Here is a 13539-nt window from a genome sequence, read left to right as displayed (position 1 = left end):
CTTTTCTCTCCTTGGGGCATGAATAATTTTCATGTTGCTATTTCAATAAAATAATTCCCTCCCTGTAGGAGTTATCTCACTTATTCACATAGTATATTATTATGTAGCAGCTCTGATGAGTAGTTAATGAAACAATTCATTTCAACTGGATTGGGTGGCTGTCAAAATGAAGTGACATGGTTTCATCTGTACCTAACATAATACCCTCAGTTAATTGATGTGAAACAACACAAGCAAACTAGGAGAGATTTGTCAAGTTATAGATGGCTGTGAACACATGTAAGGGAAAGCAGTTTATTACTTACAGAGAAATTAATGCTGATAAAAGTATGTTGCGTAATACTATAAATATTACTGCACAATAGGAAGCAGTGCCAAGTAACAAAAAACCAAAATAAATTATTATATCAAAGAACATCCATACCTACTAATGGTGTAAACCCCAAGTATTGAAAGACAAGGTGTGAATGAGATTACAAAAAGTAATGCCACAGTCTCAGAAGCTGTCTATGGGACGTCACGACTGCAGACAATTGCCAGCTAAGTGCTGGCTGGAGGCAACCGCTTTACTTGCCTTAGGATCCTGACAAGCCATGGGGCAGCAGTTTGTTCAAGCTGCTAACAGCCTAGGTTTAGATTCACACAGCAACCAGAGTTTGACGCTCAATCATAGTCTGGAAGACAGACTGGTGAAAGGGCTGAGGGCTCAACAGATTCCAGTGGAAATCTCTGTGAGAATGTCCTCAGTTTCTTGAAAACCTGGTCTCAAATCATCTGGCACGCTGTCCCCACCCAGCTTCCATCCTATCTAGGGGTTTGAAAGCAAAAGGAAAAGCAGAGTCTTGTATTATCGCTCCGTTTTGCACATTACACTGGGTAATGCCAGTAAATTTTTTTTTAAATCTCAGCATTCCTCACTATCAAACTCCCTCTCAAAGTACGCTATAAAATAAGCAACTGTAACCAACACCACATCGCCAGAGGTTCCCTGGCCAAAACCAGATCTTTAAAATCTGAAATTTCCTTTAGCTTTCAAATAATAGATGCCACACTCAGCCTATACTCAGAATAGGACATTTAAAAGTTAACAGCATACAAGTAATACTAACTACTTAATAAATTAGGGTACAGTCAATCACAGCTTTAAATTTCCTTATTTTTGTCATAGAAACAGACATAATCACCAACTAGATTGCAGCTCACTACAGCCTTGACATGTTATAGAACTGATAGGTTTACAAGCCTCTCAGTAGAGTAAAACCACTTATTGAAGTGGCCACTTCATATAATGCCATTTTCAGCACTGCAATTCTTCCACTTCCTACCTCTCGTTCTCAATTAAAAGTTGAACTGCGGAAAGATGTAATGCATTCTGCTTGAAAGTTAAAAACAGGTGTCTTACAACTACTAAAATACTGCATTAAAAAATGTTAACATCCTGCCCATCATTGTCTTGAGCTTTGAGATGTATTATCACTCATAACTTAACAAATGTTTCAAATTTAGCTGAAATGTGAACAACAATTGTACATTTATCCAGGTATGACAGAGTTAGGTATTTTAATATGAAAATCTCAGATACTTAACTGAAACAATAAATTAGGATTACCACATTTATAGCATAAATGTGTTTATCGCTGTATTTATACTCTTAATATGAGAACTCCTAATGCAGCATTTAAGTTCAGTAATGTAGATCTATCGGAAAACTATATGATCCATGAATAAGGAAGAGGAAAAATACTCCTTTGATTTTAAATGAAGCGTAATGAATTCCAGATGTCTACAAGGAATAGTAGAAGTGAATTGCTAGCAGAAGTCAAATGCCTATAGAGCAAAAATATTGCTCTTTGTTGCAGTAGGTCTTTTCATGGATAAAATATGATTTGTCCTGCCTCCCTTCAAAAATTGTGTAAAAATCTGTTCAAAATCTATCTTTTTATATTACTTTGCAGATTCTATCCTTGTCACGAGATTGACATCAATTTTAGAGTACATCTTTCTCTGCAAAATCATCCCTAATCTTAAGTGAGCAATAATAAGGCAGGCTGTTTATCTGTCTTTTTCTATACCTGGGTAAATATCGTGAGCAGGCCCTGGAGAGTGTCCCATGGTATTATCTGCAGCATCATGCGGTGACGGGGGTGGCTGGAGGGGCTGGATTGTGAGGCAGTCAGTCAGGATGTCCTGGCCAAGCTCTAAGCTCGATCGCAACTGAAACACATACGATAAAAAAGGAGAGATGATTATAATATGGACAAAAAAAAAAAGGAAATAAATCGCAAAAATCCTTAAGATACTGAAAAATTACAATGAAGAAACATTGAAGGCTTAGAGAAAGAAATGGAGCACAAGCAGAATTCTTCTCTGTTAAATCCTGGTTAACATCCTTCCATTTAGGAGGCATTTTTCAAATCTGAGGAAGGAAACTCTTCAGATGCTCAACAAGACGGTACTCAGGAAGAGGGCTACTTGTACAAATAGGACCTTAGACAGATGGACTTAGGCGTGTTCTCTTGTCACGCACTGCAAAAGAGAGAAGAGCGTCCCGATTCATGGATAATGGAGACTTACCAAATGTCTGACATCTCTTACATCAACAGAAGGATACTACAAAAAAACGGAAATATTTTCCTCCTGGTTTAGTGCCCTGAGCTGGCTCACTGAAGGACCAGAAAAGCAAAGGTGCTTGTGGCAGTGGAAACGAGGGACTGGGAGTGAGCAGACGGGAGTGGGATCATTCAAGATGGTCAGCATGGAAGTGGTATCACTCTATATGGTCTAAAGATGTCTAGCGACCACGTTGTTAAAGTGACTAGGATTGTATTTGTTTCACATTATGGCTGAACTGATCTGAAAGTGAGTGCTCTGTCACTGACTAATCCCAGCTGCATGCACAGCCACTTGCCTGGTACCTGATCCACCAACAGCAACTCTGTTTATCTGGCTGATCCAGCAGAAAATTCACACTGCAAACAATTAATAAACAAATTCATAAGAAGAGTTTTCCTTTGGATGAAATAGGATGCACAGTCTCATCCTGAGGCTACAATACAATACCGTGAAAAAATACAATTAAAAAAAAATACCCCCAAACCAAAATAAGGATAAGGAAAAAAGCCTGCTGCAGCACCCTGACATAAAGCTGTCCTAGCTGTAATACAAAACTGCACCCTGAGGTTTATGGCAGATGGATGCTGCTGCAGGCTGCTGGGATTGCTGCCTGTCCTACCCCCCTGCCTCATGTTACTGTTATATATAAGAAAAATTTGCCTGTTCCTTACGGCCATCTCGACTCACAGGCTGGTGTATTCATTCGAAAGCATGAAAAAGGAGGGTCTATGCTCATATGCATGTGGGCCACTGCAGTGGCTGAGATGCAGATATACATCCTGTCCTATCACCCATGCTGATGAAGAGATGGTTCATGCAGCACGATGGACAGAAACCTGACCTAGTGCAGCAGGATTTGCTGCACCCATGCGTCAGAGTCCCAAGAAGCAAATCTCACAGATGCCTTCTCTCTGATGCCATGAAAGGTGAGCAGGTAACAGTGACTAGTACATAACCTAGCACCTCTAACAAACTCCTAAGGGGAGGAAGAGCAACAACATGAGAAATTTCTGTCCATCCTGTACTCAGAAATGAAGTAAGAAGAGGCAGTGATTCTGAATGCAAATGTAGAAAGACCCATTGTTGTGCCACAAGATGCTGATAATCATCCAAATGACTTCTGATGATCAGATGTGCATTAGTATAGAACTGTTGCAACTGAGTGGAGAGTTGGTCTTACGCATCATAAGCACCTGAGGTAGGGTGACTGTAATACAGAGATACAACACAGCCTATGATACCTATGCACAGACTATGCATGCTGCAGATTATTCCTTCTCTTAAAATATATAGTGATTCATTATTAAGCCTGAAGGTACACTACCTTTGTGAGGTATATTTGTTATTCTAGAACTTGCTGTTCTAGAATTGTATGGGATTGATGGTGGGAGGCGACAGAGAAAGAAGGTGGAAAGGGAAAAAGGGAAAAAGAAAGGGAGAAATACCTTGACAAATGCTTTTCATTTCTTATCCATATATTTACAATCTATTATAAGTACAAATGTTTCTTCCAGTGGTTGTCTGCTATTATCCACTAATTATTCTGTTTTTACTGCTATCACTAGTAACTTTGATTTTTCATGAAATTAAGTGCATGTGAAATTAAATGCCAGATATATCCAGATTCAAATTCTTACAATTTACATTATTAATCAGCATTGTGTGACTTTACATTTCTATGGAGTCTAATATGAAAATAAATATGGAAAAAATCTGACTTCTATAACAAAATCAGGAGACATAATAATTAACCAGATTTAACTGCTGCAGCCTGTTGCTTGCTTTGCTCTAAAGACAATGCATTTCTTTTCCAGCCTAGACTGTAGATCTATCAACCCGCTGTAAAAGACAGCTGACATTCTCTTTGAATTCTGTATAAATCATAACCCAGCACAAATCTCCCAGCATCCTGGCTCCCGACACCTTGCTTCCCTCATGATCACTCAGCTGAGCACCAGCACAAACACGCTGAGACTCAAAACTTGACATCTATTTTTGAGAACTACAAGGTTAGAAAGTTACCTTGCTGAAGAATGAAATCAGTAACTGACAATTTTGCCATGCTGAGCACAGAAATTTTCCGTGTGCTGTAATGTAGCCTAAATTTATGCCTGACCAAGGTGCAAATTAACAATCAACTGCTCATCTCACTTATAACTTCCATGAATGAAATATTTGTTCTAAATAATATATTTTCCATTTTAATAGCTCAGTTGTACAGTAGACTTGTGAAGTTTTGTATTTGGAAATCTGAGACATTCCCATTATCACAATGTGGCAGTTTTTTCTAATACACAAAACCAATGACTGTCAGTCATGATTTACCATTGTTTTACTTCTGTGACAATCAACTAATGTTTATCAGCTTTCAGAACAATGGATGGAAATTCTACTCCTGTGCACTTTAGGTATGATTAAATAATTACTCAAGATTAAATGACACAAGAAGTAGTAATGACACAGAAGTAATTAGAAGGGAGTAAGAATCTACATTCTTCAATTTTCAATTTCAATATATCTGAGTCCAAGAACAGAGAGGTCCTATTGATTTGATGCATGACAAAATTTCAGGGAAAATGTCTCCTTAAAAGAAAAGATCATTTGCTTTATATTCCTCTAACCAATGCGTGTTTTATCTGAGATCTGCATGTTTTTGTACAACCCGGCTAGTTTCTTCAGCATTATTCCTGTTCAACAGAAATCAGACACCATCAAGGAAAACATAAGAAAAGTGTGCTTGTGAATACACTTAGTCAGAACAGAAGTAGTTTAGGATTTCTCAACCATTATTAGTTTGTTTCCAACCCACATAAAATAGGATCTTAGTAACTTCAAAACCTTCCTATATGTACTCATATTAATTCTAGTTAATCAGCAAAGCTCAGACTCCTCCAGTCATTCAAACAGTCAGTTATGTCATCAAATCACAGCATTTTACATCTTGCTTTTGTGAAAGCAGGCTTAATGGACTGCACATATGCTGTACACCTTGTAGAGTATTTCCATATGTAAGGCAGACATTGGTTAGAGTCTGTTTTGATGAAGGTTAGATCTGTGTTTGCCATGCCAAAAAAAACAGAAAAAAAGACAAACACTAAATTCTGCTATGTTTCATTGAGAGGAATTGTTTTACATGAACTGTAATAGCTTTACAAATGTGTTTTTCTTTACGTTGTAAAGCTAAAGAGGAATTTCTGCTATTTACACAGTCTGTGTATTAAGTTTACTAAGTGCTATTTGTCCAGTAGAGAATAAGCCAGTAGTCTTCCACTCATTTTTATTGTCCGTAAGTTAAGCAGTCACTGGGAGAGGAAAGCATGACCTGTCCACATAGAGCTACATATTGTACTAGTTTTTCTGAAGAGGTAGCCAGGACTTAGTATTTTCTTGTACAGTTAGAGTAAAATTACGTCCTGTTAGCATCATGACATTAACAGCACACAGATGTGACCACTAGAAAATGACAAGTTCAATATGAAGCCATGCTATGTGACAGAGTTTTTTATAGGTTTTTATTACATATAAAAATACACTCATATTATAGGTTTGCTTGCTAGATCATCCCTTTACTCCCGCAGATCAGCTTCAAGGTCCGGTGCTGTCTTGCACAGTACTAAACTTTTTTGACAACAAACAATAGAAGTTTACCCTTGCTGAAAGTTTACACTTGCTAAGTGTCCTAGTTCTTGCCTCTGGAGGCTACAGACATCTTGGGGCAGACAAACAATGCAGACAGAAGGATTTCCTCAACAACTTTTGTTTCCAGTGAGTCATCTGGGCAGGATTTCCAGAGAGCCATGGCATTCCTTATTCTACTAATTGTCTACCGCATCTTTCAGATATGCATGCATGCTATTTTCACCTGCTCTTACATTCTGTTTCAATTAAATGAATTGAAAACACAATAAAACACAATAAAAATCAAGCTAAACTAGCCTATCTGCACAGTAGGGATGTTAGGTTCTGTACAAGAAATAGTTACTTTTGCTCTTCTCAAAGTGTCACCACAAACATTTGAGTTCAAATACAAAAATGGCTTCCATCTTTGCGACCTGGCGTAAATCAGGAGAACACACCTCCTGAAAAAAGTTTTTTTCAGCCTCTCACATTTTAATGAAAAGGACCTGGAACCTACACAGTCGTCTGACTTTGGCAAATTTCAAGTCAAGAAGAAATTCTGATTTTGAAGCAATACTACAAGAAAGGAATCCTACCTTTATTATATATAGAACAGAGAGTTTTCTTTTGATTGGTATTATTCTAATATGAGGAATAGTTTGGTTATCTCCTCATTAAAATGATTTAGAACACTATTTAAAGGGGAAAAACTCCAGCTGGGACAGAGCTGAAAGGAAAGTTTGAATAAAAAAATCAAACTGAGAATCTCACTTTAAAGAAGGGAAGTACAGTTTGTTTGAGTGAGATGTATTGTAAGTTGCCATTTTCTGAAATAAGCAAAAGAGCTCGTTCGGTCATACTTCTGTTGAAAACTGTTATTATTTTGCTCTACATACTTGGAAGTAATGTGTTTTAATGTAGAAGGCTCCTAAGGATGCTCCTTGTTTTCACAAATTTTGCTTTCATTTTTTTTTCTCATTCTACTCATACAACTGGAAAGCATCTTGTCATACAACTGTATGCAGATGCGCGCACGCGCACACACACACATATATATATTACCTATGAGTCTTCCTATTTCATTCTCTTCTTCTTGCAGTTCTAAGAGGCTTGTAGCTGGTTTTTGTGTGAACAGCAATCTAGGAGCTGAGCTGTGCCACTCAAAAGGCAGGAAATAATAATTCTTTTCTGCCAGACTGATTTGGAGATAGCTAGTATATGATGTTGCTACACATCAGCTTTTCCAAATAAATGCAGCCTGACAAAGAAACCACTTGTACTGCAGAATGATTTGCTTTCCCTTTTGAAAATAAAGCTGTTTGGCAAATTTTCACATCAGGAGTTGAATAACATGGAACTCATCCACCTGGTACTTCATTTACCACAACCATCTTTTTCTTACTGTCACAGGTGACCAAAAATCGCCATGAAAATCAGTAGATAACATCAGGAATTATTAGTACACAGAAACAAAGATTTTCCGATTTCACATTATTTTTTAAACTCTACATCACCCTTTATATAACACTGGCCTTCACGTTAAATATTTGACTTTGTGTTAATCTCCACTGGAACTTAAGTTCATGCATGTACCAGTTCCTACAAGGAAATACCCCTCTGTTGAAAATAATACCTTGATTAGAGCCTAAGACTAGAACTTTGGCAGCTTTCTAGTAACAGCTCCAGATTATTAGCCTTCAGGCATATGATTTTTACTCCTGCAAAGATTCCTTAGGACATCCCTGTAGAGTTTCATCCACTGTCTGTGAGTTGTCTGTTTAGTGTGTGTGTTTTCTGGCTAGATGGTGATGTGAAGTGCTGGCTGGGCTTGACCTGACAATTTTCGGAGTTCCTACAGCCTCCCATTTGTAAAAATTGTAAAAATTGTAGAATTTGTAAAAACCCAACATGAAACAGAAATGCCCATTTCTGTTTCAGGTTGGGTATTTTCTTGTTGTTAAAGTCCTAATTCAGCTTACAGTGTAGTTTCAGAAATAACAGTGTCAGCAGATGGAGCAGAGCTCTTCAGCACGAGGAGGAAACAAATGGGCAGATGAAGGCCCTCCTAATACAAGGACTGCCAGTGAAGCCAGTATATCATTGCTTCAGGAGAAGTACTAAGGACTCCAAAATCAGTCCCTGCCAGTGCAGGCCAGCTGCCAATACCCACCTCCAGCAGTGTGAAATCTGCATGCCAACGATGGTTTCACAGGAGGTCCCAGCCTGAACAGGGACACTCAATGAGGACAGTTAAAGACTTGAAGGGTGTTTGAGCTGCTGTCAGGGCACTTAACTGCAGCCTCTTAGGCATCCTTTACACAGCTTCAATCTTGCTTGCTGGTGATCATATACTGGTGATGCTTAAGTAGCATCATGTACGGGATAGCACATTTAAAGCCCAGACTGAAGTGTGACTGCATAATGAGAATCATAGAATTATAGAATCATAGAATCATTTAGGTTGGAAAAGGCCTTTAAGGTCAGCAAGTCCAACCATTAACCTAGCACTGCCCTGCCCACCACTAAACCATGTCTAAGTGCCATGTCTACGCATCTTTTAAATAACTCCAGGGATGGTGACTCAACCACTTCCCTGGGCAGTCTGGTCCAATGAAGAAATTTTTCCTAATACCCAAGCTAAACCTCCTCTGATGCAACTTGAGGCCATTTCCTCTCATCCTGTCACTTGCTACTTGGGAGAAGAGACCTTACTACAACCTCCTTTCACATACTTATAGAGAGCAATAAGATCTCCCCTCAGCCTCCTTTTCTCCAGGCTAAACAACCCCAGCTCCCTCAGCCGCTCCTCATAAGACTTGTGCTCTAGACCTTTCACCAGTTTCATTGCTCTTCTTTGGACATGCTCCAGCACCTCAGTGTCTTTATTGCAGTGACGGGCCCAAAACACAGTATTCAAGGTGTTGCCTCACTAGTGCAGAGTACAAAGGGACAATCACTTCCGTAGCCCTGCTGGCCACACTATTCCTGATACCAAGTCAGGATGCTATTGGCCTTCTTGGCCACCTGGGCACACTGCTGGCTCATATTCAGACGTCTGTCGACCAACACCTCCAGGTGTTGGTCCTTTTCCGCCAGTCAGCTTTCGAGCCACTCTTCCCCAAGCCTGTAGCGCTGCATGGGGTTGTTGTGACCCAAGTGCAGGACCCAGCACTTGGCCTTGTTGAACCTCAAACCGTTGGTCTCAGCACATCAATCCAGCCTGTCCAGATCCCTCTGTAGAGCCTTCCTACCCTCAAGCAGATCAACACTACAGCCTAACTTGGTGTCATCTGCAAACTTACTCAGGGTGCATTCAATCCCCTTGTCCAAATGATTGATAAAGATATTAGACAGAACTGGTCCCAGTAATAAGCCCTGGGGAACACCACTTGTGACCACCACCAACCGGATTTAACTCCATTCACCACCACTCTTTGGGCCTGGCCAAACAGCCAGTTTTTTAACCAACAAGGAGTACGCCTGTCCAAGCCATGAGCAGCCGGTTTCTCCAGGAGAACACTGTGGGAAACCATGTCAACGGCTTTACTAAAGTCTAGTTAGACAACATCCACAGCCTTTCCCTCACCCACTTAGTGGGTCATCTTGTTGTAGAACGAGATCAGGTTAGTCAAGCAGGACCTGCCTTTCATAAAGCCATGCTGACTGGTCCTGGTTGCCTACTTGTTCTGTCTGTGCCACATGCTGGCACTCAAGATGACCTGCTTCATAACCTTCCCAGACACCAAAGTCAGACTGACAGGCCTGTAGTTCCCCTCATCCTCTGTCCGGCCCTTCTTGTGGATGGGTGTCACATTTGCTAACCTGCAGTCAAGTGGGATCTCTCTGGTTAGACAGGACTGCTGGTAAATGATGGAAAGTGGCTTCGTGAGCACTTTTACCAGCTCCCTCAGTACCCTTGAGTGGATCCCATCAGGCCCCATAGACTTGTGTGTGTCTAAGTTCCAGCCAAAGCTCTCTGTTCAGCCACGCTGGTCTTCCTCCCAGCCAGTTTATCTTCTAGCACATAGGAATGGCCTACTTCTCCCCCTTTAAGATTTCTTTCTTGAAGAATAGACAGCCTTCCTGGACCCCTTTGCCCTTCAGGACTGCCTCCCAAGGCACTACGTCAACCAGGCTGCTAAAGAAAGAAGGGTTCCTGCTCTCTCAAGCCCGCCTTCATGCATAGGCTGTGGCAGGGAAGTGAAGACACACAAATGCAGAAAAGGATATTGTTTGCTACCAAAAATGAACCTGAAGAATACAAAATGCTATGGGCATGCGCTGACAGCTGTTTACAGATTTTGAGACAATTTGGATTTTTTTTATCATGTGTGTAAAAGCAATGAGGGTGACGGCACTTATTCCTTGTGATGCACTTTTCAACACATCATGCTGCTGAAGCTCACAGGAGTACCTGCTCAGGGCAGAAACCAAGTGCAAGGAGGAATCATGATGTGAAATAGCAAATGTTAACATCAGAGTGAACGAACAATCCCCTGGTTATAACAACTGCCACCGCACCATGAAAAACATAGTGGGGTTCCGATGTTTCTTCTTCCCTGGAGAGCAGAGCTCTACGTGCACCAGTGGCAAAGCATGTCGTCCACAATGGAGCTTCCTTGTGAGGCACGACTCCTGCATCCCACCACAGCGCACATCACTGCTGCTGCAGCAGCTGGGGCTGGGGGGGTGTCAGCCACAGCCAGTCCTCCATTGCATTCAGGGTCTGTTTTCCTGTTTCTCACTGACCACACTCAAAAGAACTGGTCATTCGTAGTCTCAAAAGTTTTCCAACAAATTGTATGACTAAATTCCTTAAACACTGCTGCCCGTTCGTAATCCCTTTCTGCCAACATCCCTTTCAGGAAAAATTGCTGCACGCCATGGTGCCTGATTTATATTTCATTTTGAAAACAGGAAGTAAAGGGATTAAAGTTGGGGATTAAAACACTTACTCTTCACTGCATTTTTTCTGCAGAATAGTTTCTTCGTTGCCATGGGCACTGCTTACTGACCCTTAGCCCCTGAATGCACTTCTTTTTGCATTAGTGACATCTTTTAAATAGACTCCATAGAGAACAAATGAGGGAAAATATCCTTATGTTCAACTGCTCTCAAAGCAAGAAAATAGATTTGCTTCCCTTTCAATCCATTCTCTCCCTTTTGCAGTTTTAACAGTGAAATCTGAACTAAGAGTTTGAACAAGGGCAAGCGAAACCTGAAAGACGCAGAAGCAGACTGGGCTCATACTGTCAGATTTGGCTGCTTGCTGTCTCCGAGGCAGGTGTTCACAAACAGAGCAGTTTCTCCAGATTAATATAGTCACATAATGGACAATGTCACTGGTAACTAGCTTAGTGCCCCAATAACCTGCTGAAATACCAATGATGTAATGCTCTAACCCTCCTTGACTCCCTCCTTCCACATCAATTAAACATTCTGAGTGAGAAAAAATAAAGTTAACTTATGTTCCTAAGAAACACAGTGAGCATTGTTTCCTGACGCACAAAAAAGCCTAGTTCAAATACTGAGAAATGAAAGGAAAAACTGGAAATAAGTGTTGCGAAATTAAATAAACTGAAGATACTAGCTAAAGAGTCACCAGACATTGTTTTCTATTCACGTTCTCCACTAAATCTAAATGCTGGTGTAAAATTTTGTTTATGCCAAAATCTTTAAACAAATTGGTAGCTTCATCAATTGTGCAGGAAAATCAACATGTGTTTAGAACAAAAAAGCCTACTTCTACTATAAAACAATATAAACAATGAACAATCAAGAAGTGTGCAGCCCTGTAAGAAGCCAGAGCTCTGTATTATTTTGCTGAAGGAATAATGTATTTGCTGACATGACCCACAAAATATGAAGGTAAACTATCTCTCAAATCTTGATAGAAAACTCCATGCTAACCTGTTAATGAAAATACTTGTATGTCTTATTTCCAGAGAAATACTGTTCAATAAGGGAATATCATGCCTTTAAGCACTTTGTTTTTTTCCCATTTCTCCTAACATTTCCATTGTAAGGTGGACAGGTTTATATACATTATACATAACAGAGCTCTAAGAGATGAACTGTTAGAAAAGGAATATAAAATGACTAGCCTTCAGAAGAATTCAGTTATTGAGATCTGTCTCTAAAGGTGGAGATTTTATATTGCCTTTTTGCGAATATGGGGGTGGCACAGTGGCAGAAGAGCAATACCTGCAGGATCATTATTAGCTGTGCAAGGTGGCTTCTGTGAAGCTCCCTCAGCTGAGATGGGAACCCTGGTCAAGGTCAGCACAGGCCACTCTGCAAGGCAATTCCAGGAACTGCTTTGGTCAGACGACCCATATCCTTATTTCATTATTTCCAACACGCTCCACAGCTAGTGTGGACTGCTCTGCTCTACTAGACTCTACTACAGTCCAAAGTAGGAATGCGTGTGGCTGAGGTGTCCTACAGCCTGCTTCATCTCAGGCGTGCAGTGTAGCACCTTTTTTCTTTATTGTAATCAGGAAAAGTATTCTGAAAACTAGCCATCGCTAGCTGATTGGTTTTAGAAAAAGCAATAAATGCAACATGGAAGAAATCATGCACAAACAGCAGCAGGATTAGAGAGGCCCTGATTGCCTGTCCTTTATTTCTCCTCACAATAACAACTGAAAAGATCTCTTTCCAAACAGATTTCAAAGGAACAAATCTTGGAAGAGTCCATCTTCATTGGGAGAATGTTTTGACAACTTCCCAAAAGCACCGTTCAACCATGGTTTTAGAATTGACCAAGCTGTGTCAAAAAGGAAGATGAAATAACCAAGCTGGAAGCCTGTGCATATATCCCTTATCTTCTGAGGTCTCACCACCCTTTTCATTCCTTAGTGATTTGGTAGATGTACCATATACACTACAATTCCAAAAAAACCTCCCCAAGGTGTAGACAACTTTCAGAAATGTCCTTTGGACCGCCTTTCCCAAAGCTCTGCCTCCATGATATTTGCTTTGTGGTAGAGACAGTACAAAAATTCTGTCCTGGAACAAGTACAATTGCTGTGTTAGAATAAGACTAAGTACAAATCAAATAAATAAATAAGAAGCAAAATACAGTTAAGCCTAAACACTGCATGCTTTAGCTGATCTATGCTCCTCAGCATAGTATTGAAAAATCCAGTAGAGACCATATACTCTGTTATGCACCTGCTGAGGTGTTAAGCTATCAGGTCAGCTGAATACATGCCTGGTTTCATCCAGACCCATCTGAACGAGCTGAGATGATGCAGGTTTCCAGGAGACAAACAGCTTTCAGAGGCAATTGCCAGGTAAGCATTC

General features: G+C 40.3%; 1 protein-coding gene across 8 annotated transcripts in view; it reads right to left on the bottom strand.

Annotated features, from left to right (window-relative positions):
• Positions 1–13539, bottom strand: part of GLIS3 (GLIS family zinc finger 3) — a 168557-nt gene that overhangs the window by 28719 nt on the left and 126299 nt on the right. For all 8 annotated transcript variants that reach the window (XM_063320821.1, XM_063320819.1, XM_063320824.1 and 5 more), the window contains one exon: positions 2073–2214. In XM_063320821.1, coding sequence (XP_063176891.1) covers positions 2073–2214 — 142 coding nt within the window. The remainder of the gene's footprint in view (positions 1–2072; positions 2215–13539) is intronic.

Source organism: Chroicocephalus ridibundus, chromosome Z (assembly GCF_963924245.1).
Source record: "Chroicocephalus ridibundus chromosome Z, bChrRid1.1, whole genome shotgun sequence".
Lineage (NCBI taxonomy): Eukaryota > Metazoa > Chordata > Aves > Charadriiformes > Laridae > Chroicocephalus > Chroicocephalus ridibundus.
This window is presented reverse-complemented; position numbering and strand designations above follow the sequence as displayed.